Here is a 26,994-nt window from a genome sequence, read left to right on the forward strand (position 1 = left end):
TGGCGACTTGATACAGTTTGGTGTTCAAACCTGGACGAGGTCCCAGGGTTTTTCTGCTATTGCGGTTTCCTCGTTAACAAAACTTCTGGTGTCTTGTGTTTTTCATTTTCTGCATTATATTGTTACCGTATCTTTATAATTGGATTTACACAGGTTTGTACATATTCAATCTAAGTAGATACGTTCGCTTAATTATAATCGATTAAGAGATTAGTTTCTTGTAGAATTCATATCTTAAAAGGTAGATAACAAGTTTAATTACTTGGCAGGATTCCGATTGAATTATTTGGATACGACTAGATTGATCTTGGATATTGATTTTTGAAATCATCCAAGTACTCTGCTTAACAATCAGGTTCACGAACTTTGAGTCTATATACATACTGATTGAGTAGAGAGATATAAACTCTATATACATATTGTCCAGGATCATTCAGTTGGTCAACTGGAAATTGTATTAAGTTTTTGTCAATACATGTTGCCGAACGAAAAAGTTGGTATCTAATTGGTACCATGCGTTTTCACCAACTTCGATCCTCATTTAATTAAATTGTTTGAGGTGGTAGTGATAAAGTGGTGGTGGCGGTGAAATATTTAAAAGCTTCACTAAACCAGATGAGGAAAATGGTAAATCCTTTCGGTAAATGCAATCTAATGACCCTGAATGCGATGTAACGATCCTGAATATCGTGTAACGTCCTGAATGATATATAAGCTCGACACCACAACTTTTATATAACATCAACGTCAAACAACACTAATGATGGCGAAATCTAAATTACATTTGGGAAGATAAATAAGTAATTTAGTTGACCTATTTAACCGCCAGCCTCCCATCACTTAACTCTCTTCCCAATTTTCGGATGACTAGTTTGTAAATGCACTGCGAAGATGTCTTCGTGGGCTGGGCTGTGCGGGCTCGGCAAATTTTACACATATAGTGTTTTGAGCAGCGGCAAGTTTTACAAATTCAAGCCTGGGTAGTACCGCCATGGCCAATACTGACTGGACCCCGCTCGACAGTAATAAGACGTGTCATACCATGATTTGCTAGTAATTCTGACTCAATCCAGAATTTATTATCCTCTCTCTCTCCCCCCATATTCCCGTTTTACTTTCTTTCTCAAATCTTGACCATTATTAATCTCTCTCCGGGCGTCTATTTCAAGGGTTTTAGGGTTTTCAGAAAACAACCCTTTTCTTTTCGGCTGCCATAGGTTTTTCTCTTGAAGGTAATATTTCAGGAATCGAATCTCTCCGTGCTTATAATTTCAGTCTTATCAAAAATCTGCTTAGGGTAATCCCTGAGATCCTCTGTCATTAGATTTGTATTTTCGCTAGATCTAGAGTCTCTCTTTTCGGTAGATCTAGTCGTTTCGTTTCTGTAAGCAAATACAAATTTTAGCTGTTGGATAGGATTTGTGTGGATTGAGTTTCATAAGTTTTTGATTTCTTATGTATTTAAATTGTTTGTGATTCAGGGTTGAAGAAACTTAGCTGAAATTTGTGGAGATGAGGCCTATATTCTGTGGTAATTTCGAGTATGATGCACGCCAGAATGATCTTGAGAGACTTTTCAACAAGTATGGAAAGGTTGAGCGGGTTGATATGAAGTCTGGTAAGTTGGTTTTGCTATTTGGTTAAGCCGGTTTTTTTTTTTTTTTTTTTTTTTTAACTTGCCCTGTTTTCATTGCTTACAATGCTCTCTGAGTTGGAACTTGAGAGTCTTGATTATCCTCATAGCTGAGGGTTCAAGGAATGTACAGGAAAAGTATGAGAATAATACCTTAATTTCAATAATCTATATGATTGACTGAGTAAGGAAATCGGAGTAGCATTGGTAATACCGATTTTAGTAATTTGGATTGTTGGTAGGCAGGGATTCTTGAATGAAAAATACTTCGATACTAGTCCAATAAAAACACTCTTATGTTTCTTTTTGCATCTTTCCATGAAGATTGTGTTTATGATGGAAGGCTTAGCTTTGGCAGAAACCAGATTATCTATTGTGTGTATGAAGGAAATTTCCTTCCACAATAGAGGTTGGTTGTTTTCCACTTTATTATGTTTATACCTTTATATCGACTTGAGCTGGCTACAAAGCAATTCATCCTTCCGGATAAAGGTGTCACGGCTTGTAAGTGCATTGGTCGTTCAGATGCATAGGATCAACATCCATCCAGAAATCACTTCTTCAATGTGGCGGCAATGGAGTCCTTGTGGGGCCTCAAGATTTTGTTTAGACAAAGCAAAATCTGTTTTTTGTAGTGTACGCCGCCAAACTCAATAGTTTCTTTGACGCAGGAATATCATGGCATATCCATTCTCTTCCTGGCTGATGCATTGCTCTACATTTCCTTTCATGCACGCGTTGTTTTCAGAATTGCTGATCTGATTTGCAATGGCACAACCACCTAACATTTTCCTGAGACACCATTGCCATCCATTCCCATTGACCTCCACCTGGTCACCGATTTCAGACATGTTTCAATATGTGCCGACCTCGTGCTCAAAAGCAGCAGAATAGGACTGAGCTGGCACCCCCTCTTCAGGGACATACCATGAGACACCTACTTTTGGATTGTTGTTCCCTGACATCATTAATTTCATCATACAAGGTCTGTACTTGTTTTTTATGGTGACTTAGTTTGTAGCTTTTCACATAGAACCACAGATGTTGTGCTTTGCCTCTTGGTTGAACCTGTAGGAGCAGCCATTCGATCTGTAATTGGAGTTCTTTTAAGGAGGAATTTTCACTTTTTGCTTCTTATTCTGTTATCTTTCGTCGCCATTTTTTATTATTCTTTTTTCTGAAACAAATTTTTCGGTTTATAGGATTTGCGTTTGTGTATATGGATGATGAACGAGATGCTGAGGATGCAATAAGAGGACTGGACCGTGCAGAATTCGGTAGACAAGGTCGTCGACTTCGCGTTGAGTGGACAAAGGTATAACAATGCTTTCTTGCTGTTGCTGATTTGTTACTGAATGGAACCAGTTCATGATAATTAATATTTGCTTATAAAATGTGTTTTGCAGCAAGAAAGAGGTATTAGGAGGCCTGCAGGCTCAAGGAGATCCTCTGCCAATTCAAAGCCAACAAAAACCTTGTTTGTTATTAACTTTGATCCTATTCACACTAGAACAAGGGATTTGGAGAGGCACTTTGATGCATATGGGAAGATCTTGAATATAAGAATTCGAAGGAATTTTGCATTCATTCAGTTTGAATCACAGGATGATGCCACCAAAGCTTTGGAGGCAACAAACATGAGGTATATTTGATTACCCCTATGTTATCTTGAATATCGTTTTTGAATAGTTTCTCCTAGGTGATTAGTATGATTTGTTAATTGTCTCTGATATTTAGTGGCAACCTAACCTTGTATCTGTTTGTGCGCAGCAAGTTGATGGATCGAGTTATTTCGGTGGAATATGCTGTTAGAGATGATGATGAAAGAAGAGACGGCCACAGCCCTGACCGAAGGGGTGGTAGAGATAGATCACGTGAACGTGGGAGATCTCCTAGTCCTTACAGGAGGGATAGAGGCAGTCCTGATTACGGCCGTGCTCCTAGCCCAGATAGAAGGCGTGGGTCGAGAGACAGCCCTTACAGAAGAGAGAGAGCCAGTCCAGACTATGGTCGTGGACCAAAGGAGAGTCCATACCGCAGAGACAAGGGAAGTCCTGACTATGGGCGTGGCCGAAGTCCAAGTCCAGTTAGGAGGCGTTCATCAAGGGATAGTCCTTATGCAAGAGAAAAGGTTGTTAGTCCTGGTTATGATCGTGGAAGCCTGAGCCCAGTCAAGAAGCGTGAGAGAAAGGATAGCCCTGCTTGTAGCCCAAGCATGAGCCCAAGCAAGAAGCGTGGACGAAGGGATAGTCCATATGGAAGAGAGAGAGCGGCTAGCCCTGGGTATCGTCGTGACCCTAGTCGAAGCCCTGTAAGAAAGGATGAGACAAATGGAAGTCCTAATGGCAAAGCTGAAAGTCCAGCATATGAGAGACATCGCAGGTTAGTACGATTTTTCAATATCAGTTATTAGCTTAATGATGGTGGTTTTCTCCTCTTGTACCAATCAATATGCAGGCTTTTTTTCTTCTTCTTATGCGAGTGTCTTGAGTTTTAATTTTGTTTTTCTGGTGATGCAGTCGGTCACCCGTGGAAGATCGTGAAAGATCATGATGGATAGAGAGAAGCAATGTCTAGAAGAAGAGCGCAAATGAACTTGTGAGAGTGAGCCGTCTTTATTATAGATTTTTCTGTAATATTAGATTGATAGTGAAGTACCTTGTGCTCATTAGTTAACTTTGGTGATTCATTAGGCAACTTAAACTGGTTTTTAATTGAATTGTTGTTTGGTTGTTAAATTATCACAAGGTGAGAGGAAACCATGAGTGTTTTCTTTTTGTTTTTGAACTACCAGAATTCTAGAGAGCCTTGATTTATGGATTCACGGGAAGTCGAATTCACCATAAGCAGACTTTACTGATTATGGGGTCAGTTGCGTTCCTGGATTAGGAATTTAGGATGTTTAAGACCAACTATGTTTACTCCATCCATGAGAGCTCGAGCATCCAGCACCTCTGGGCAAATACAAAAATCTAGTTATTTGTACTGTTAAAAGAAGTGTTTGTCCAGCCGTTAAAAGATTGTATGTCTCCAACTAAAGAAACCAACTCACGTTCCAAGAATTTAAAAGAAGAAGAATGAAAAAGCTGGTTATTTTTGTGCATGCGCAGCCTGCCATTTTCACAAAATAATCCTGCTGGTTCCCCAGAGAATGAACTACGATTCAACTTTATTAGATTCCATTTGCAGAATCAATTATTGGAAACACTCCCACACGAGAGTAATAAGTTAAGTGTCAATTTTTTTTGATTTAACAGAATCACAACCGATCATAACGCGGATGATTACTAAAAGGGGTGTGCATAGTGTTATTGTCGGCTATTAAAAAATGGAAATAGTCATAATCAATAGATAACGCCGATAAGTGAACTTAAACGAATCATGTCGTATCATACAAATGGACCAAGAAAGAAAATGGTTAGTTCGAAAATCATATTCTCGCCACTGTTTGTTAGTAGTTGTTCTTGTCTAGCCACCAAAGGGTTGTATCCAATTTAACTCGCGGAAAACTAGAATTCAAGAGTACCTAAATTATTATTATTATAAATGGTCCGCCAATTAAATTGGCATCCCAACCGACAATATCCTTGGTGTGTGCCCACTGACAAGGTTGGTTTTCTGTAGTAGCGCCTACGAGAAAGTTCCGAACTACTTGCTTCCGATTCCACCCATCATTCCAAAACCAAAACAATGGTAAAATCCAACACCATAAAATTCCTACACCCAACGTTCTATACGCGCTTTGGTTTGAACTCATGTCCCTATTTGTAGATCAGGCCACGAATATCACATTCTTGAATCACAGAGGTTGCTGCACTGATACGACAGACCAGGATTGAAGACATGAAAAAAATTACAAGCTGGGAGAGCTGATGTCACATGTCCTAATCTTGCTCCGCCCATTGTCCTATTTGTCTCTTTATTAAGGGTCTTGTTAACTTGTATACCCGTATACACGTTAAGATTCACTAAAATAATAATTTTTTGCATTGGAAAGAAGATTTGTTTGTTTTATTGCATTGAAAACAATAATTTTTTGCATTGAGAACAAGATTTGTTGTTTTTAGTGCAAGAAAAACCAATTTCTAATAGAATAAGACAAAAAAACACAATTTCCAAAAAAATAAAATAATTTTTAATTAAACCTTAATATGTATACGGGTATACAGGTTAACAAAAGCCCTTTATTAAAAGTTCAATGCATGTAATGCATGTAATCTTGTAAAAGAAACTTTTTAGCCGTCTGTCATACCAAAGTATTGCACTATGATAATCAGTCAAAAGTTATGTCTTTACTCGGTTTTTCTCGGCGCATTTACATTTCTTCGAGGCCGCCTATTTGCAACTCCTCCTAGAAATCGTTTTTTAGATGCCTATTGTGGAAGTAAATATAGTTGACAACCATTAGTCTTGAGAGCAACAACCTCCATTCAACAAAGATAATGACACAACAACAAAACCTGTGGTGCAAACATTCAATCTCTCTATATGCTAACTTTTTCATAAAAAAATGATAAGAGAATCCAAGATTTTATCATCATGGCCCTAATCCAACTACATGAAAACTTACAATTTTTTTGAAATGAAACACATAACCCTAAACCCATGCGAACCTTATTATTGACTTGATTAATAGTACTAATCAAATCTTTTTAGGTCTTTTTTTCATCTCTTTTGAATGTCTTTTTCCAATTCAAAACAATCCAACATATTAGAAAACAAATCTATAAACATGCAAAAATCATGACAATTCTTTTTCATTTTTGAAGCATAACAAAAAATTTTAATAAAGTATAATAAAATTTTTGATAATTATACAATAATAAAATATAATCATTTATTAAAAATCTCAGTAATTAATAAAGTATAATTAAAAAAATCTTTAAAAGAACCATTGATTATTCTCATTTACTCCTCCCAACCCCACATATCCAAGATCCACTCAATTTCCCAAAATTCAAAAAGCCAGTGCCATTCTCGTAATAAACCACCAAACCCAAACCCAAAATTACCACACCAGCCGGCAGAACCTGACAAGCATCCACGTGGCAGAAGATCAGACGGTAGATTTCCTTCCAGAAACGAAAAGTCTAATCTCACCTATCTTCACAAACCTACGTGGCAGACTTACTGGTCATATTTTGTTACATCGGTGACTGTAAATTTTGAATTTTCAAATATTTTTTAACCTTATTCTAACGGTAGGATTTAATAGTACAATAAGAAATCACAGCCGTCAGATATTTAATCAATGAAAGTCCAAATCTCTCTCATCTTGATTATATTGGCCACAGAGTGTGAGATTTTTCTGACAAAAAAAAACTGAGAAACCTGACCTTCGCCTTCTACAGTGAAATACTGAATTGTCAACAAATATTTGAAATGTATAATCATTTTTATGAGCAGTTTAATTTTGAATCTGTCTGCTAGCTAGTACTAGTGAGTGCTACTGGTAAAGTTTGGTGACTTTATCTCATTGTCTGCGTTGTTATTTGAATTCAACTCGTTGTCTGAGATTACTAGTACTGTTTTAATGGTATTATAAAATTTATTCGACCGTTGTTAATGTTTTGAAGAAGAAGAAAGGAGTGGATTTTGGGTGTGGGTTTGTTTTAGTTTCAGTCTAAAGGTAGAAGAAGAAGAGAGTGTGTGTTTGAAGATCAAGAAGTGGCTTTTAAGTGAAGAGACATCATAAAAAGGGGTTAGTCAATTCATCATTCTTAGATATTTTTTTCTTTTCTTTTATGGATTCCTGTTGTATTGATTTTAAAGGTGGATTCTTATTCTCTTTGAGTGTTTTTTCTTGCTAATTTTTTTCTTTTGTGTAGTTTGGTTGATTTCTTTCTTAAATTTGTGTCATTTTGATGTTGATTAGAACTGAATTAGTTGATTAACTTAGTTTAATTAGACTGACTTGTGGGTTTCTTTTTCAAAGATCAATTCTTTTTGAAGACTGGAAAATACTAGTTTGGTTCCTTCTGATATAGGGTTTTGTTTTGATTCCATGAATTTTCACTCTTTGATTGGATAAATTTCAATACACTCTATATAAATATAGAGAAGAAAAGGGTTAAATTGTTCTTCACATTTTGAGTCGGTTTGGATAAGTTCTAGTCCATCGGAGCTGTGAAGAAAAGGACTACACTTTCTGTCATTTCTTCAAAGCGAAGTGAGAAGCTGAAACCGTGTAAAAATAGCAAGTTTTGAGCTTTTTACTGTCTAAAATTCTAGCACAAGATTCATCTTCTTCATGGGGGGTTATAAAAGAAAATCTGAAATATCAGTAATTACTCACTTCTTTAATGAAATATATCTAGTAATTAAAGAAATTGAATAACCCATTCATTTCCTGAATTTACCCTAAACACCCATGTTATTTTTACAGAAATTTGGTGAATGATGTCTTTATTATGGTAAATAAGTGAATGGCATTAAAGTATTGATTTTGGTGTTTTAAAGAAAGTTGATAACCATTACTATCAAAACTTCATGAATTGTACTGAAAAGGACTAGTGATTTGGTGTTTGGCTTTGTGTTGTTGTTATCTGCACATAAAAACTCCCTGTGATCTACACAACTACTACTACTTTCTACAACTCAGATTCTAGCCCTACCTCTCATTGATTTTTTAATTGTGATTACATTACACCTACTACTCCTTTGCTTTTTTCAATTTTTAATACCAAATTTCCCTTTTTTTTCCTCATCTTGTTTGATTATTGATTCCTTCTAAAATTTGGGTTCTTTTTGGTTTTTTCAGCTCTGGTGATCTGAAATTGTAGTGTCCAAGATTGAAAAAAAACCATGGTGGAAGAATCAGAAGAGTGTTGTATGATGAGTACTAAATCTGTTGAGGAATGGTTATTACATGCTCAAAATCTAATTCCAAAGGCTATTGTCAAAGCGAAAGAATCAACAAAAGTGTTTCCGGGTAGATGGAGAATGATAATATCGAAATTAGAGCAGTTGCCTACTTGTTTATCAGTATTGTCAAGTCATCCGTTCTTTGCCAAGAACACCCTTTGCAGGGAGCAATTACAAGCAGTTTCAAAGACATTGGAGGAGACAATTGAATTGGCAGATCTATGTGTTGAAGAGAAATATTCAGGGAAGCTTCAGATGCAAAGTGATCTTGACTCGGTGACTGCGAAATTGGATTTGAATTTGAGGGATTGTGGGTTATTGATTAAGACTGGTGTTCTTGGAGAAGCTACGCCACTGCCTTCATCGGTTACGGCGAATTCCGAGACTGAATTAGAGAATTCAATTCAGTCGAATTTACGGGAGTTGTTGGCTAGGCTTCAGATCGGTCATTTGGAAGCAAAACATAAAGCATTGGATAGTTTACTTGAAGTTATGAAAGAAGATGAGAAGAATGTGTTAGCTGTATTGGGGAGAAGCAATATCTCTTCTTTGGTGCAATTACTCACTGCAACATCTCCAAGAATTCGCGAAAAGACTGTTACTGTTATATGTTCACTGGCGGAATCGGGTAGTTGTGAGAATTTTCTTGTTTCGGAAAATGTTCTTCCTCCATTAATCAGATTGATTGAGAACGGGAGCACAGTGGGTAAAGAAAAAGCCACCATTTCTCTTTTAAGGTTGTCTATGTCTGCTGAAACTGCTCGGTCAATCGTCGGACATGGTGGGGTTCGTCCGTTGATTGAAATTTGTCAAACAGGTGAATCCGTTTCGCAATCTACAGCTGCAGGTACTTTGAAGAATTTGTCGGCTGTACCGGAAGTACGACAGACTCTAGCAGATGAAGGGATTGTTAAGGTAATGATTAATCTTCTGGATTGTGGGATGTTGTTAGGATCCAAAGAGTATGCAGCTGAATGTCTTCAGAATCTTACTTCAAGTAATGAAAATCTTAGAAGGTCAGTAATTTTGGAAGGGGGAATTCCACGTCTTTTAAATTATCTCGACGGGCTACTACCGCAAGAATCTGCAATGGGAGCTCTACGGAATTTGGTTAGTACCGTTTCAATCGATGTTCTAGTTTCGTTAGGTTTTCTCCCACGAGTAGTCCATGTACTTAAAGCTGGATCATTGGGTGCGCAACAAGCTGCAGCATCAGCAATTTGTAAGATTTGTAGTTCACTTGAGATGAAAAAAATGTTGGGTGATGCTGGATGTATTCCATTGCTTGTGCAAATGCTCGAAGCGAAATCTAATGGAGCAAGAGAAGTTTCATCACAAGCATTGTCAAGTTTGATTACATTATCTCAGAATTGCAGAGAAGTAAAGAAGGATGAGAAAAGCGTACCGAACTTGGTCCAATTACTCGATCCAAGTCCTCAAAATACGTCGAAGAAGTATGCTGTTTCTTGCCTTGGGTCACTTTCTTCTAGTCAGAAATGCAGGAGATTGATGATTTCTTATGGAGCTATTGGGTACTTGAAGAAACTTTCAGAAATGGAAGTCACCGGTGCTAAGAAGTTGCTCGAGAAGTTAGAAAGGGGAAAATTAAGAAATCTATTTAGTAGAAAATAGAAGAGGTAAAGACTTTCTTCGTCTTGTATTATGTATGTGTACTGTGGTTCTTCTGTTTCTGTTTGTTGTTGTTTTAACTTCTGTTTCATTGTCTGTATGAAACACAGAGTAGTCGAAGTTAACGAACTCAACTGAACTGAAAATGAATGAATCAAATTTGCTCTTTTTGTGTAATGTATTTGTATAAATGTATTCTAGTGTTCTCTTTAGTCTTTTTCTTACTCTTTGTAATGGTTTAACCATAAGCAGTTCACATTACTCGCAGTCTTTGTTCAAGTGATTTTCTGAACTCTTAGCAAAAGCAATTAGTCCCTGGAGTTAGAATACATTTACAGAAAATCGCTTATGTTCATATTGCCGCTGGATCCTTTACTCAGCAGGGCGAGATGTTACTTATGGCTGTAATTTTGGTTTTTATCCGCCTTGAGCTTACGGTCGCTTATTCACGGAAAACCAACCAATGAAGCATTGGGAAGCTGTTCTGCTGTGCTGATCTGGCTAAACAGGCTCTGCAGTACGGCAAGTTCTAAGAAATCCATAACTTCATAATCCAACTTGGAAGAGCAAACTGGTATTCCTGCGTTACTTTGAAGTATTTGCATGAAAGACAGCCTTTTTTATGATCGGCAACAGCATCTTAGCTGATAGCGAACATGATATCTTTGGATTCCATTAATAAAATAAAATGTAGTACCTTATATTGGTTAGAAAATGGTTGAGTGGCACTAATAAATGTTCTTATGATCGTATTTCCTAAAGTTTGGAATATGCTCAATGTCTAGAACCGCACTAAAACATTGGGGACAAAACATGTGAGTTTAAAGGGTCTTTTTCGTTCCTACCCAAAAAAACCAATGAAAAAATAGAGAAAAAGAGAAGGTCTTTATGTTTCTGTTTTCTAGGAATTACTGGTTAATCCTAAATTTGAGTATCCGTTTAATGACTAGTCCACCCATAAAACTGATTTAACCGCTAGTCCAAATTCATGATTTTGGACTAAAAATATTAATCCCTGATCCATTACACGTGCGAATAATATAAACCGCATTTTCTAAAAGGTAGAACTACCCCTCCTTGGGATAATAGCAGATCAGATTATGTTTATCGTCTCTCAATATTGAAGAGGGTCTCTGGGTATGAGATCAGAAGAAATTACCTCAGGAGAAACATGGAAATCTCATCGGCATCACCATCATCATTGAAAAAGCTAATCCTTCCTCTTATCTCTCTAATATTGGTATGAAACATCTAGGTGTATCCTTGTTTCAATGAAAAACAGTTCTGGAAATTTCATTTTAGGGTTTATAATTTTCGACTCATTTATTTTATTCGAAATTAGAGTGGAGATTTGTGATCAGTTTAACTTTCTCATCGTTTTAATGTAAAATTTGATCAATATCTGGTGTTCGATTATATTTTATTTTCAGATTTGGGGATTTTTGGGAGGAGGAATTGAATGGGTTAGTGAAAAGACGGAAATCAAATGATTTTGTGTTTTAGCACCGTTTGAATTCGCCGCACGTATGGAGATTTTGGATTCAAGATGCTAAGAATATGATACTTTCTTTGCCCGTTAGTAGTTTGATTCCTAATATCTCATCAAACGATGGTTTATACTCAAATTTTGATTTTGCTTAGATGCTTTAATTTACACATCAAAGGTTCAAAATGTGAAAATGAAATTAGGCCTTTTTTTTTACGTAGGTTTGATATGATGGTGTATATTGTTCAACAGTATGATGTACTGAAATTAATATGTATGTTCTGCATCTGAGTGGTTGCCACATATGTGTTTGTTTTTGTGATGAAAAGCAATTATAATTTGGTTCTTTTGTTGTTTTTGCAGGTTGATCTTTTGTTGTTTTTGAAATATGGTTGTGCCGTTCGTCGGAGAGAAAGTTACATATACACACTCTAGAAAATTGAAAGTGGTTGTTTGTGTCGGTGAAACTATTCAACAACGAGAGGTGGGCATACTACGTGTGACTGTTGTGGCTGAGAAAAAAAAAATCCATTGCATGTAATTTCCTACCCGCTAATGCTAGCTACTACTTAAATTCCTGAAGTCCAACTCTAAAATGTCTTTGATTTATGGTGTACTTCAATTGTAAAATGTCTTTGATTTATGGTGTACTTCAACTGTATGTAGTTTTCAAATGTGATATCTACAAAGTTTTCACGCGGTACATATCAATTATATATATAATAGGCTTTCACCCAGTACATATCAGTATGTATTGTGTTTTGACTTTGTACATATCATTATGTACTGGGTTCTTTCTCTTTATATAACAATATGTATTGGGTTCTTACTTTCTACATAACAATATGTACTACTTCAAAGAAAACCCGAGGGCCAGCAAGAGGTACAACTTGGGGAAGTTGACATATGATAGGAAGAAGATCTATTTAGTGCCCTCAACTCAGCAGGAAACCAACTTTTGGTATTTCGGGTAATCTTTCAGCAACATTAGTGTGCCCTCAACTTAGTTAATTTGTATGTCCCATAAATATGTACCGAGTAATATCAACTAGCTTTGCTCAGTACATATCAATATCTACCAGAAATAGAGTACTTACTTAATACTATAGCTGCTAATGTTTCATGTTTTTTTTTTATATTTTCAGAGATTGGATATGTTTCTGTGATTCTTACTGTAGAGCATTTCTCGCGAAGATTCCAGTTATGTATGGTCTTACTTACTGTCATAGGTTCAATGCCATTGAGTACTTGGGTAACCAAAGAGTATTACAAGTTTGTCGCAAGGGTATTAAGTTACTTGGTCTGACCAGTATCCGGTAAGATAACACTTTAAATTTCCATCCCTCAAAGCTCGGAGGAATAGGGAATGATATTCTTATCATTCTTTGCAGAAACTGTGATTAATTCTACACATGACAATAAAAATATACTAGGTTTCATTGAGTACATATAGACATCTACTAGATTTTCATTCAGTACATATTGATATCTACTAGGTTTTCACTCAGTATATATAGGTATCGACTAGGTTTTCAGTCACTACATATTGATATCTACTACTTCTCCCTCATTACATATTGATATCTACTAAGTTTTATTCAGTACATTACAGTTAGCACATGTGTATACATATTGCGGTTTTCTGTTTTGATTTTAAATTTTTCTGGGGTTTAAATTGATTGCAGACACCATTAAATAATCACCCAATGGAAAGTAACAAATAAGCAGGCAGTATTCTTTAGGTTACCTGGTTAATTTAGTTAGATATTGTTTTGTCTCTGCATCTGAATGTTTTGAATATATCCAATTGGGGGTGGCAGGAATGGTGGTGTTTGTAAGAACAAAGAATTTCGCGACCTGTGGCCATAACATGTGAAATGGTTGTGGAAGCCGTTTCGTCGTCAGATGCCCGTGGAACTCCTGTTATGTTTCTGAGAAATACACGATCTATTTGTAACAGTGGAAGACTCACAGAGTCTGTGGCTATAAAGATCAACTACAAAAGTTGGAAAATTTGCAGGCATCAAGCCTGAAAGACGGGAGGATTATCTCATCACACATCAATTTGAAGCGTCTGATACCCAATACATATCGATATGTACTGGGTTATCACCGTCACATATCAATACGTACTAAAGACGGCTAAGTTATATTTTTGGCAGAATTTTCTTTTGCGTGCCAGGCTTTACACTACAAGAAGATATCTACTACCAGTAGATAAGGATTTATATTTTTTCATAGTATTTTTATATTAGGTTAATGCATATGATTAGTATGTAGCAGAAGAAGTACCGGAGAAAATTGGTATTTTTTACATAACCTTTTGTAATAAAAAAGTTCTGAGTAAAGTTGCAGTTTTTTCGGCATTTTGCGTTGAGAAGAATACGCAAAATAAACCTACAACAACATCCATGAACATCATGTATCCATAGTTTACCTACAACAACATCCACGAACATCATGGCTCCATCTTTGTGCATTAAGTACATGGGCATCTAAGTTAAGAGCCTGAACTTGCCTTTCCAGAAAACAGAGTGCCAAGGAAGTATTGCACCACATTTTGCTGCTAAACAAGGGATAAAGCTTTGTCTTACATCCTCGCATAAAGCAACTCCCCGTATAGATTAATCCTCCGAACTGCCCTCGAACTTCCTGAAATATCAAAGACAGAAAATGAGGAAGACGGAGAAGAGAACCCATCTTGCACTTCAAAAGAACATAAAGGTATATCAAAAAAATAATGGTTTACTAGAAAATACTGGATCACCCGTGTCAAAAAGCTTATCATAGAAATGTCGCAACATTGTACTTAAGAAAAAAGTTTGTAAATATTAGATTTAATGAATAAGGAGAATTGTAGTTTCCCAAACTTAAAAGCAAGTTACTGTTAGCAGGCTCCATCCCTTGTTTGACTTGGCTTTAAACTCAATTTGATTCGTATGGTAGGATCAATTTGTATACAATACATATTGACATTTACTTCATAACCATATCACTTTTCCCCTAAACACATACAGAAATATACTGCAGGATCATACCCAAACATAAACTAGGATTATTCATATGTACATATTCAAGCATAAACTAGGGGTTCATACATATAATGATATGTACTGGATCAACGAATCACCTTTTACCTAAAACACAGCTATAGAATCACATTCAAGTACAAACCAGGGGTTTACATATTGACATGTAGTGCATAACAAACCACTTTTTCCCTACTTACATACGCATATGTACTGCAGGGTCATATTCAAACAAACTAGGGTTTTATATACATATATATGATTTGTATTGCGTTAGTGAATCACTTTTTTCTTATGTACATAGCGATAGGTATTGCAGGATCTATTCAAGCATAAAGTATGGGTTCGTACAACACGTAATGATATGTACATATGATCATATTCGAGCATAAATTAGCGGTTTGTATACAATACATATTGACATGTACTGCTTAACAGATCACTTTTTCCCTACATATACATATAGATATGTATGGCAGAATCATAATCAAACATAAATTAGGGATTTGTATGCAGTACATATTGACATGTCCTCAGAACAGAAAAATAGAAATGTAAAATGAATGACTTAAAACTGAAGAATCAGAGAAGGATTTGTTTTGAACAATTTACTTGTAATTCTTCCGATAAGAAGCAACTCCCAGTTGAATCTGGTAGAGACTTCAACTGCATCATCAAATAATCTTCATTAACTACAACAAGTATTAAACAGTTATGAGCCAAAACACAATAATCCAGTGGAAGTTTAACTAATTTGAAAAAATTAGTTAAACTGTTGTCGAAACACAATCATGCAGCAAGTATTCAAATTTTAACTAAGTTATCAAAAATCCCCAATATTGCATCACTGAAACCCTAGATTTGACAAAAGTTGAAACATAAAAGCATAAAAACAGTGATATCGATCAATCACCTGGAAAACCCTTAAATATTATTGCGTACCTTAATCATATATGAATCGATAGGAAAAATATTAATGGCTAACGACCTAGATTTGAAAAACAATGAAATATAAAAGCATAAAAACGGTGAGATCGATCAATCACGTCGGAAACCCTAAAATCTTACTTTGTACCTTAATCAGATATGAATCGATAGGGAAAATATTAATAGCAGATGATGTTTTAGGTTAGAGAGAAAGAAAGTTAAGGGAGAAGAAAAACAATACAGGAGAACTCACAATACAGAGACGAAAAAGATATCGTATTTTTGGTTCACACGTTTTTGGATGATGGGTATGCTAGTCATTTCCATGTTTTTGGACCAAGGGTTAAAAATATTCTCCCACTGGACTACAGATTAACCCAGATCGGGTTTAGTGGACCAAACAACAAATTCCTCTTCTGTTTTTTGTTTTCTTTTGGGATAAAAGCCTATTTCATAAGAAAAATCAAAGTAAGCATCCGGTGAGATTGGATTGGAGTTAATTTTTCATCGTCATCCAATACATGGCCGCTTTTATGTTTGGCATCCCCCACTGCAAAATCGGTCGTATAGGATGTGAGGGGTCCAATAAATTTTTATCCAAATAGATTGTTTTATTAACTATTGTATCATAGCAGTGCTGTCCCGCATCGTTTTACGAAAAGCTATCCTGCTCAAGCGACTTCTTTACATGTTTCATTTCAAGACGATCCTAATTAAATGAATATATACTCAAGGCACAAGTAGTTAACAGTTTAAATAGAAATAAAGCTTAAATCACATTGTATTGGACCACATATCTTTCAAAAATATCACAAATTCCATTAACTTGATGGGTGAGGTTACTCAACCGATTTTTAAGCGAACATCCACATACAATCCAAAATATATTGGATTTATAAGATTGAATCACGTCAAATCTACTAATGCACAATCCGATGACCTACCCAGGAAAGCCGGGTAGGCCGGACCTCAGACCTGAGAAAAACATATTGCGTAAAATCTCATTTGATTTATTCCGCCTTCTCTTCTTTTGAAGGTTTCCTCGAAAACTTTATAAGTTCGATGGCTTCCGTGTTCATTATCGAGATGTTATGTTATCCTATCATAATATGAATCTTTGGTTCATTATTAATATTGAAAATGCCATGAGCAATCTTATTCATATAGTTCAACAATTTTTGGAAGAACCTATCTTCTATGGTATCTAGTTCGAAAAATCAAGGGATCTCCCTTTCTTAATTACCAAACATATTGGGAAAGAATAATGTATTGTAAATCAAAATATGTTCATTAGTAAGATTGAAGACATAAAAAACTGCGGTTGGGAAACGCTATTTGTGTTTTTGTTTCAATTCATCTGATGTTGTTTCGTCGATTCATTTTATTGGTTCAATCTCTTTGATACCTAGTATGATGCACTTACGACGCTAGACTAAAAGATTCCAGTCCTATTTATCAAAGACAAACTCTAGTTCAAGTGTGGGCTCGTCTATGGCGTTATTCTGGAATATTGGTGTAAGAAAATGTTATTCAAATTTGCAAGTGTTGTAGGAACACCATTGAAGATGGATAACAATACTCTAGATCTTAACCGATCATATGGTCACTTTGTAAGAGTTTTTATGAAAATTGACATTTCGGAGAAGCTGCATGATGCAATTGGATGACTTTTCATTCATACCCTACTTTGCATACGAAAGACCGGCTTCTTTTTGCATCAATTGTAAATTAATTAAACATAGTTAGGAGTGTCCAAACACAATCGGGGATGTAATGACCTGTCTCTCCACTGATACTGTCCCCACTTAGTCACCGTGGTTATCTGGCAGTGTAGGGTTTTTAACGGGCATCGCTGCGGTTATCCAGCAACAACTTCCCGGGAGGTCACCCATCTCTGGATTACTCCCGCTTGAGCATGGTTAACTGCAGAGTTTTCTGCCAACTCTAGAGCCAATTGTGCTCAAAAGATTGATTATGGTAAAAAGGCCTCGATGTTAGGAAAGGACAAACCATCACTTATATTCCATTCGGTCAACCGCCGCCGAATATCGGGGTATTACAATACCACCACCTTAAATTGGAGCCTCGCTCGGCTCCGGAATATATACAATCTTAGATCTCCGACGTTCCCAGACCCTCATGAGACAAGTACCTGACCCAACCCGTCCAACGTACTTTCCCACCCTCGGCAGGTGAACCGTCATCGGCTTTGATACCATTTGTAATGACCTGTCCCTCCACAGATTTTGTCCTTACTTCGCCACTCTGGTTATCCGGCAGTGTGAGATTTTCAACGGGCATCGCTACAGTCATCCAGCAGCAACTTCCTGGGAGGTCACCCATCTATGAATTACTCTCTCCCGAGCACGTTTAACTGCAGAGTTTTCTGCCAAATTTGGAGTCAATTGTGCTGAAAAGGCCTCGGTGTTAAGAAAGGACAAATCTTTACTTATATTCCATTCGGTCAACCACCGTCGAATATCGGAGTATTACAGTGGAGTTTTGAGGACTGAGGTTACTGAGAAACAAAAAAAATGGGCAGAATGAGAGGCGGGAGCAGAGAAATCAAAAATTTATGCAGTATGTGGAGAAACCCACGTCAACCCTTGAAGGACAGTACTACGTCGCCAGGATATTCCACGATAAAAGTTGTGAATAATCCAACTGACTTCAATGTTATGGATGTTGCAATTAAAGATCATGCAGTAGATCCTAGATCATTGGATCCTTGTGAATTAGTGAATATCATGTTATCCACATTGCATTCTCATATAGATACATGTGATAACGTTGTCAATAGCTACGCAAGCAGCAAGCTGAAATTTTAACAAAAGTTGTGAATGAAAGTCCAAATGTTGTTACTAGTCATGTTAGTAAAGTTGTTAATGATGTGATCCATGTTTCTTTGAAAGGGACTCGTAGAGAAGATTTATCTAAGGATAAAGGTGAGCTTTATTGAAAAAATGGGGGTCTAACAACCACACCTAATATTTCGCTTAACAATCTGTATGGACTAATTCCAATATAATTCTGAGAGCACCAACTAATAAAGCGAGCTCAATCAAGAAATATATCAAAGAGTTATATCTCTGTTTCTTAATGTAATCAACAAATCAAACAGATAGAAATCCGTGAGCCTGATTAATATAAGAAACAACTTGGACGGTATCAAAAACCAATATCCAAGTGTTAATCAATTTAATCAACAACCAAAGGTTGGATTCACAATTGATTGAACTTACGCACAACCTGTGATATTTCAATTATATAAAAAAATATAATGCGGAAAATAAATAACACAGACACCAGAAGTTATGTTAACGAGGAAACCGCAAATGCAGAAAAACCCCAGGACCTAGTCCAGATTTGAACACCACACTGTATTAAGCAGCTACAGACACTAGCCTACTACCAGTTAACTTCAGACTGGAATGTAGTTGAGCCCTAACCAATCTCATACTGATCAAGGTACATTTGCGTTCCTTACGCCTCTTGAACCACGCCGGATTCTGCGCACTTGATCCCCTTAGCTGATCTCACCCACAACTAATAGTTGCTACGACTCAAAGTCTAAGACTTGATAAACAAATCTGTCTCACACAGAAAACTCTATTAAAATAGATAAATCTGTCTCCCACAGATATACCTACGAGTTTTGATCCGTCTTTTGATAAATCAACATGAACATGAACCAATTGATAAGCCGGACTTACACTACACCAAAAATGGAGTTTGCAACTGGCTCCCGCTTTTGCAAATCGAGGTTGCAACTGCATCCAGCTGCTGCGACAGGGGGCGACTCGATTTTCGCAACGGCAATGTAGCTGTTGCGAATTTCGAGTCGCAACTGTTTTAGCTTTTGCGTCATAAATTTTTTAGCAACAGCTACATAGCAGTTTTTTACTATTAGTTGCGAATTCTTGACTATGTCAATGGAGACTGACTCAAAAAAGTTGCAGTAAAAAATTTTAGCAACTGTGATTCAGCTGTTGCGAACTTTTTACAACAGAAGATAAAAAAAGGCCAGTCCTCATTGACCTATTCAAAAAAAAAAATCCCCTATTTGCATTTGTATCCAGGAACTGCTCATAGAACCTGCAACTTTATCAATCAACCAAACAAATTTCGCACCACTTATATTGATATTCATATGTTCAAGGATATATGTTTAAACATTCAAGACATTTTACAAAATAAAGGGAAGGAAACGACAACATTTTATCACTTGTGCCACATTTACTCTAGATTTCAATCAAGACTCTTAACTTAGTTTAGTTTCAGAAGAGAAGACCCAATATAAGAAACTCCTACTTGTAAGTTAATATCTAATCTCAATGCATGGCGAGTTCCACTCCTCTGCTTATGCGAAAATCCTGCAACCCAAATACAATGCATAAGTATTAGATATGGCAAATGCAGAAATGGAGAAATGGAGTAAACAGTGCATCTGGATTGAACATGCACATACAGTGAAGAGCCGAAAGGCGGTTACTGGCAGTACATGTACATACAAAGACATCAATCTAGAAACTTGAGTAGAAATCTATTTTCTGCAGTGTGCTCAATATGTACAAAACAGCCAACAACATCAGCAAATTGTATTAACTGAGCTTTGCGGTTCAGTTTCCATGGACAACTGATGACAATCAAGAAAGAAATAAGGCGTTTATCATAGTTGAGGTTTGGTAATTCTGGTGTCAAAGTTTCCGTTGTGTTCATAAAACTAATGACATGAGATGAAACCTTGATACTCAGTTGGTAACATTTGACTTAAATAGTGAGGAAGAACACAGAAAAGTTGATACCAAATTTTATAGCCCGGCAACAAAGGCTACTAAAGGGGAAGTGCTAGTTAAGTGGCAGTATTCATACATAGATGCAAGCTACGTTACAATCCACAAGAGAAAATGTTAAACCCAAAGAGAGAGAGGTACACATAGCAACACCGTCATCTAAATCAAAATGTACATAATTTTTCTTTCAAAAAGAATCGAATTTTTTAACACTCAACTTAACAGATGGATAATTGAGATCACCAGGGCTACTCGATAACTAGATTGCATCGCAATCAACCTCCTTATCCTTTACAAAAACTCTCTGTTGCATCGTACCCCATCCAGCATAAGAAAGCTTCGTCATCACTAGGTACGATGTCATATATTAAACCATAATGAATGCAAGTAATATAAACATGTTGAAATGATCATATTTCCCAGGTACAAACGTAAAACACGATACACAAGTATAAGCAAAACAAGATATGTAAATCAAATGTCAGAAAGAAAGACAAGAAGAGTAAAGGAAAGAATGAAATACTAATAGTTACCTGCAGCAGCAAATGACAACATTCAAAGGTTTATTACATATTGAGTAAAAGTAAGCAGCTTCTAAGTAATTAACTGCGTTATCGAGTTCAGGTCGTGGATAATCCATACAAACAACCTACACACACAATAAGCTTCTAGATTTTCATTAACCTTAAGATGTATATATTTTCATGGTAACTTTTCACTTGGTATTGCTCATAGCCTGACACAGTAAAGCTTAAGAGCTCAATACAGTCAATTTTTGTCCTAAAGATATATTCAGCAGCAACAACAGCTCAATACAGTCACTTAGAGATGTAGCATCTAGAAGTACCTGTAGTTTAGTTGCCTGGGCATTCAGCTGCTGAGATAGATTTTAACCAGCATACTGCATCATATATAACTTCTGTTGTGGCTGAGAGAATGCTTGTTTTGATGACTGAAGGCTAGCTTGTAAAGCTTGTGTTTGCCGAGACGGGACCTGAGCTATCTAAGAAGAGGATTGGCGTGGAGGCTGATGCAATTGCTGCTTCTGGTGAATACCAGCAGGCCCAGAGACACCTTGTTGCAAGTTCGGAGGCATCAGCTGTTGTTGAGCGACTGAGGCAGTCTGCTGGACCTGAGGCTAGGAAACTGGCACTTGACCTACTGCCAGGTGAAAGCTGCGATGGAAATACATGATTAAGGAGAGGGTCGAATGGAAGAATTGGAAGTCTGTAACCGGCCTTATTGTGTTGATGTCTGTGAGTAAGATGCTGGCGTGTTCTGGGATTGTAATACACAAATTCTCAATAAACGGACCTCTTTGTGTATTCCAGCACGACATTTGCTTTCGACCATAGACATACACTATACAGAGTCTTCGTCGATGCACACCTATATATATATATATATATATATATATATATATGCCAAAATTGGCTATTAAACCCTGCAATTAGCTAGATAGTATGAGGAAAAACCAGTGGCGGAACCAGGATTTGAGACTAGGGGTGGCTTAATTTTTTTTTTCTTCACACAAGTAAAGAAAAGAGAAAAAATTACCTTAGTTTCGGGAAGTTGAGTTTTCCTTCCACCTGACCTGGCGCAGCAGCTCCCTAATGTACCTCTGGTCGTTTTGTTTCCTCCTGGGAAACAATTCAATCAAGACAACACGACTAGCAAATGAATTATAATAATTGCCTAATCAACCTATATGACATTTCAACGATTTACCCGATTAAAATGCTTAGCCTTGCCATTGCTAATGAATGATATAGTAACCTGCACTTGTTAGTAAGAAGTAACAATGTATAAATATAGTGAGACCATAAAAGACCATGTATCCAATTAAAGGGTTTTCTTTATCATACATATATATATCATATCAATTCTTCCAAATATACAAAATGTTTTACCAAAAAATATCACCAACCCGCATTTATATTTACCAAAAAGTGATTATTATCAACCCATGACTAGTACTTAAGTTGTACCCTACGATTGTGTAAATCATCAAACTCATCTATGATTGAATCGGTAGTAATAGCTCCTGCAATGTCTTGTTCGATGTAGAGCATCATGCAATCCCTAAGAAAATCTTGTTCCATTTTGTTGCGAGTAGACGATTTAACCAATTTCATTATTGAGAAAAATCGTTCTGCAGGTGCCGAGGAAACAGGGAGAGTAAGTACAATATGAATCAATCTGTCAATCATAGGGTAAGCTTCTGCCTTCTTGTACCTCTTGCCGACTGAAATCTAGAGGATAAAACTTCTTAGCAAGACTACAAAGACTGTCAACATCGAATGACTTAAAAGAATCCCGAGGATCCAAGCACGAGCTAAGAATGAGTAGTTCCATTGTGTCCTCTGGAAACCTATGATCTAACTCTGACAACTGAAAATCAATTGTAGCAGTAAATATATCTACACGATAATGGTGATCTACTGTGATATTATCACGTTGCTGACAAGAACGACCTGTACCCATCATATAGCGAGCCTCCATATTAGGTGTTTCAACACCATGTGCACCACAAAATTTAACAACAGTTGTAATAAAATTTTCCCATCCCTCTTCTTTTAATTCTCTAAGTAAAACTTTTCTGTTTGAGACTAGAGCCATTGCATTTACTATGTCTTGTGTTTTCTTTTGAAGACCTTGGCATAATATTTCAGTAATTCCCATAATCTTAAACATCAAATGCAAGACAAAGACAAACCTGAATGATCTCATTTCTTCAGAAATACTTTGTGCTTCACCAACTTTAGGAGTCACTTTGGGATCACTTGCGCCAATATGGTCAATAGTTGTGCTTGCTTCGAACTTATCTATCAAACTGCATACGGAACCATAATGGGAACTCCAACGGGTATCAGTAGCAGGTGGCAAAGTACCTATTTGGTTTGCCCCTTTCCCTGTCTCAAGTTCACCACTAGCTAACCTTTTGGCAATCTCATCTTCTTGAGCAGACTGAAAATCACCAAACCGATGTGAAGAAGATGTAACAAGATTGACAATTGATGATAACATAGAATAGAATTTCCAAACTGGACCCAAAGTTTCAGCAGTTTTCGCAAGTGCTAGCTGAAGGCGATGCGCAAAACAATGAACATAATATGCATATTTACATTCCTTACGAAACAAGGCTTGTAAGCCATTCCACTGACCACGCATATTACTAGCGCCATCATACCCCTGCCCTCACATGTTTTCAACTTGAAGATCATAATAATTAAGAATTTTTGTTATTCCATTTTTCAGAGTTAAAGCACAAGTATCGTCAACACGTTGTATATCGAAAAACCTTTCTTGAACATAACCATCAATATCCACATACCTTAAAACAATCACCATTTGCTCTTTCTTGGAAGCATCCCGCGACTCATCAACAAGGATACAACACTTGGCATTTCCAATTTCCTCGCGAATCTTGCTTCTAACTCTGTTAGATATAATATTCAAGATCTCCTTTTGAATCTTGGGTGAAGTATAATTGGCATTTCCATCAGCATTCTCCAAGACGACTGCATTTACATCTTTATTAAGTGATGCTGAATACTTAATCAATTCAATAAAATTCCCACGATTCCTTGAACCTTTTGACTCATTGTGACCTCTGAAAGCACATTGTTGACACGCAAGCCATCTTAAACAGTCAATGGTTGTCTTGAGACGCAACCTATGTCTCTTTACAGCCTCTACTGATTGTTTCTTTACCAAATTAGTTATTCGTTGAGCTGAATTCTTCAAAGCTTCAGAATTTCCTTAGGCAATAGAGTGTCCAGAATCAACATTTCCAGAGTGTTTTAGAAATGCACATGCTGATCCATTGCGAACTGAACACCATCTTTTGAAACCTTCACTGGTGAATGCTGAGTGTTTTGGTGGATCTGATTCAAAAAGATAACAATGAAAACAATATGCAGCATCTTTAGAAGGTGAATACTCCAACCAAGGGTGTAGCGCGAACCAACTAAAATTAAACCCACGGTTTTGCGTTCCGAATTTAGAGCGGGGATAATTTAATCTCGGCTGATAAGGTCCCAACAATAAATATGCTCGCCGAACTTCGTCACGCTTGTTAACAGGATGTTGCATTACTGGAATTCTTAACCCTGGATCACGTTCTAATGGAGTAACTTCCATCCCTTCAGGTCTGTCTTCTACTATTCCAGTTCTCTGGGTGTGCAAAACTTTGGGTTCAACTGCATCTGCATCAACAACTACTTCATTGAGTTCAACATTTGGCACAACAGCAACACTTTCTGATCAATCTACTCTGGGTATAAGGTTGTAATAGGCTTCTAATCTTCCTCGTTTGCTTGGTATACGATGAGTCGGCATCATGTATTATGAACCTGTAACCAAGTTGCCTGTAACACAGTAATAGAAGTTGATTCAATTACTATGCATCACTAAAATATAACTCTTAAGTCGCAGAAGTTGCACAAAACTAGTAATTGTAATTTATAACACTAACATAGCAATATCAGAAAATTGGAAAAAAAATATATGAATGAACTATAAGTTTGGATCCCTAAATGGCTAAATTTGTTTGACTACTGAAAGAGCTCTCCCTTTCCTTAGTTTTACCTGCGTACACTTATCCAACTCCCATGAACAAACAAAATAAGTCAGTGACATATACATTGCAGTAAGGGAAGAATCACTAACAAAATGCACATTTAGGAAAGCTAAATAGCACTTCCAATAATCAACCATGATTACCAGTTTATTGGTATACGTATACATCAATTGGGCCCCAATTCTCATAAACACCCATACAATCAAGAATTCTAAAGTACCATCAAAAACCCTAAAACAAACATTCCTTACAAATCCAAATAAAATCCCCAAATCAGAAAATCCAAAGCATCAACAAAATTAGGTTAAACAACAATTCAATCATGTAGAACAGTAGATAACAATTTAACATCAACGATCAAATCGAAAACATTCATCTTTTTAGTTACACAAAATTACAATTTACCAACCAAGAAACCCTAGTGATAGCAAATTAACAAAAACCCATACTCCATTCATGAAATTAAGAAAATAAGTTGATAGAATTTCATCTAATAACCCAATAATATAACATCAAATTTAATCTTCTTACCTAGCCTAGGGTTTTCCTTTACGGATTTTTCAGTTCCCCTCTTTCAGTCTTTCTCCCGCTTGCTCACACAGAGAGAAATGATTTTTTTTTTTCTTTTCCCGTGAATTTTTTCTTTTGATAAAAACTAGGACTGGCTTAGACTGGCTTGGACTGGGCTTGCTTCAATTTGGGCTTGACTTTTACTACTAAGTAAGAAAAAAAAGAAAGATTTTTTTGGGGACGATGGTTTTATTTTGGGTAAAGGCATTAGAAGTAATTCTAGGTCACCCCATATCTAGTTATTTATTTAATACCTAATCCATCCTCTTAATTAATTTTAAATTATGATTAGTGAATGATTTAGTTAAAAATAATTAGTGAGATTAAATTAAAAGATGGGTTTATTATTAGTTGAGTAGAATTATTGAGAGAGTAGAGTTAGAGAAGATGAAGGAGAAAAACATGGAAAATAATTTTTTTTTCAATTCACTAATTTTGAGTATTCAAATGATGAAAACTCATATGATTCTTCATCTCCATCCTCTCCTAGAATATTTGTTAATCTTCAAAATGATCCGGATTTGAACTGGATTTTGAACAGTTCGGTTACTTTATATGGAGAACAAGTAAACGAACTCATCTGAAGCTGTAGTTCGGTTGCCCCGTGAGATGAACAAGTAACCAAACTCATCTGAAAGTGTAGTTCGGTTACTTGTTCCAAACACGCAGGTTACCGAACTCTCTAATAATTTCTAGGAGTTACAACGTTATGTTCGGTTGGTTCTCAACTAACCGAAATTTGGTGTACAAAGTTCGGTTTGTTCGAAAACTGCATGCACTTTGGATCTAACCGAACTTTACGTAATATAAGTATATAAGTTTACAAAGTTCTGTAGGATCAGAATCTCGCAACGACAATATTTCAGCGAAATTATCAACAACACAACATCGTCGCAGAACAATTTCAGAAATGATATAATAAACGAGGTCAGCTAAAATCATGAGAAAGATGTGATGATCCTGCGAAAATTAGAGAGTTTGCGAGATTAACATTTGTAAGATTGCGAGAATGTCGCAAGCCATCTCCGAAAATAAAGGACAGATTAACTGTCATCCACTATGTATTTCCCTATAAATAGTCGTTCAAGTTGTAAAGAAAGGAGAGAGATCTTTTTGAGTAAGAAACAAGTAAATAGGAGAGAGAAAGTCTAGAGCAAAGGTCATTCTTGATTCCTTTATCTTTTTTTGTAAGAACATTCAAAGATTGATCAGTAAAATTAATAGTGTAAATTTAAAAATGAGTTGAGTAATAATGAAATCATACGAGGGGTGTAGTGTAGGATTTCTTGCAACTACATAATCGCGCTAGATACAAGGAGGTATTGAAGATTATTCTAGAAAAAATTGAAGATTAATATTGAGATTTGTGAAGATTTAGAGTGATTGATTAAGAATTTACATAATTTCTTGCAATATTGTTATCATTGAAGAAATGGCTAGAAGAAGAAATACATCCGAACAACCAACTACTGTTAGAAGAA

At 36.3% G+C, this 26,994-nt stretch overlaps 3 protein-coding genes across 14 annotated transcripts; 2 read left to right on the forward strand and 1 right to left on the reverse strand.

The window, feature by feature from the left end:
• Nucleotides 1-1,097: 1,097 nt before the first annotated feature.
• On the forward strand, nt 1,098-4,420 carry LOC113276291 (serine/arginine-rich splicing factor RS31-like). 3 transcript variants are annotated; one of them, XM_026525874.1, is made up of 6 exons: nt 1,098-1,232; nt 1,482-1,618; nt 2,836-2,948; nt 3,040-3,275; nt 3,404-4,015; nt 4,153-4,420. In XM_026525874.1, exons 2-6 carry the CDS (start codon nt 1,513-1,515, stop codon nt 4,184-4,186), a joined length of 1,101 nt encoding a protein of 366 aa, XP_026381659.1. In that variant the 5' UTR covers nt 1,098-1,232; nt 1,482-1,512; the 3' UTR covers nt 4,187-4,420. The 3 variants fall into 3 exon arrangements, with proteins under 3 accessions (XP_026381659.1, XP_026381660.1, XP_026381661.1); XM_026525875.1 differs by having other exon boundaries at nt 1,122-1,297; XM_026525876.1 differs by lacking the exon at nt 1,098-1,232 and adding an exon at nt 2,305-2,618.
• Nucleotides 4,421-6,961: 2,541 nt separating this feature from the next.
• On the forward strand, nt 6,962-10,387 carry LOC113276292 (armadillo repeat-containing protein 4-like). 4 transcript variants are annotated; one of them, XM_026525878.1, is made up of 2 exons: nt 6,962-7,334; nt 8,394-10,387. In XM_026525878.1, the coding sequence occupies exon 2, from the start codon at nt 8,438-8,440 to the stop codon at nt 10,127-10,129; it is 1,692 nt and encodes a 563-aa protein (XP_026381663.1). In that variant the 5' UTR covers nt 6,962-7,334; nt 8,394-8,437; the 3' UTR covers nt 10,130-10,387. The 4 variants fall into 4 exon arrangements, with proteins under 4 accessions (XP_026381663.1, XP_026381666.1, XP_026381665.1 ...); XM_026525881.1 differs by lacking the exon at nt 6,962-7,334 and adding an exon at nt 7,785-7,802; XM_026525880.1 differs by lacking the exon at nt 6,962-7,334 and adding an exon at nt 8,029-8,046.
• Nucleotides 10,388-19,678: 9,291 nt separating this feature from the next.
• LOC113276293 (zinc finger MYM-type protein 1-like) lies at nt 19,679-25,572 on the reverse strand. Of its 7 annotated transcripts, none has more exons than XR_003324246.1 (4): nt 25,475-25,572; nt 23,078-24,731; nt 21,919-22,137; nt 19,679-21,805 (listed from the first exon to the last, which is right to left on the reverse strand). XR_003324246.1 is itself a non-coding variant. In XM_026525885.1 (4 exons), exon 2 carries the CDS (start codon nt 23,530-23,532, stop codon nt 22,564-22,566), a length of 969 nt encoding a protein of 322 aa, XP_026381670.1. In that variant the 5' UTR covers nt 23,533-24,731; nt 25,475-25,572; the 3' UTR covers nt 19,679-21,805; nt 21,919-22,001; nt 22,090-22,563. The 7 variants fall into 7 exon arrangements, 6 of the variants coding, with proteins under 6 accessions (XP_026381670.1, XP_026381672.1, XP_026381671.1 ...); XM_026525885.1 differs by having other exon boundaries at nt 21,919-22,001; nt 22,090-24,731; XM_026525887.1 differs by having other exon boundaries at nt 19,679-21,536; nt 21,676-21,805; nt 21,919-24,731.
• Nucleotides 25,573-26,994: the final 1,422 nt, after the last annotated feature.

Source organism: Papaver somniferum, chromosome 4 (genome assembly GCF_003573695.1).
Source record: "Papaver somniferum cultivar HN1 chromosome 4, ASM357369v1, whole genome shotgun sequence".
NCBI classification, from domain to species: domain Eukaryota; kingdom Viridiplantae; phylum Streptophyta; class Magnoliopsida; order Ranunculales; family Papaveraceae; genus Papaver; species Papaver somniferum.

Excerpts from the sequence above, each read along its gene's own strand:
- LOC113276291 (XM_026525874.1), top strand. The coding sequence starts at position 1,513 with ATGAGGCCTATATTCTGTGGTAATTTCGAGTATGATGCACGCCAGAAT. Across the intron at positions 1,619-2,835 it reads GCGGGTTGATATGAAGTCTG|GATTTGCGTTTGTGTATATG; the intron begins GTAAGTTGGTTT and ends TTCGGTTTATAG. Across the intron at positions 2,949-3,039 it reads TTCGCGTTGAGTGGACAAAG|CAAGAAAGAGGTATTAGGAG; the intron begins GTATAACAATGC and ends TGTGTTTTGCAG.
- LOC113276292 (XM_026525878.1), top strand. The coding sequence starts at position 8,438 with ATGGTGGAAGAATCAGAAGAGTGTTGTATGATGAGTACTAAATCTGTT.
- LOC113276293 (XM_026525885.1), bottom strand. The coding sequence starts at position 23,532 with ATGCGTGGTCAGTGGAATGGCTTACAAGCCTTGTTTCGTAAGGAATGT.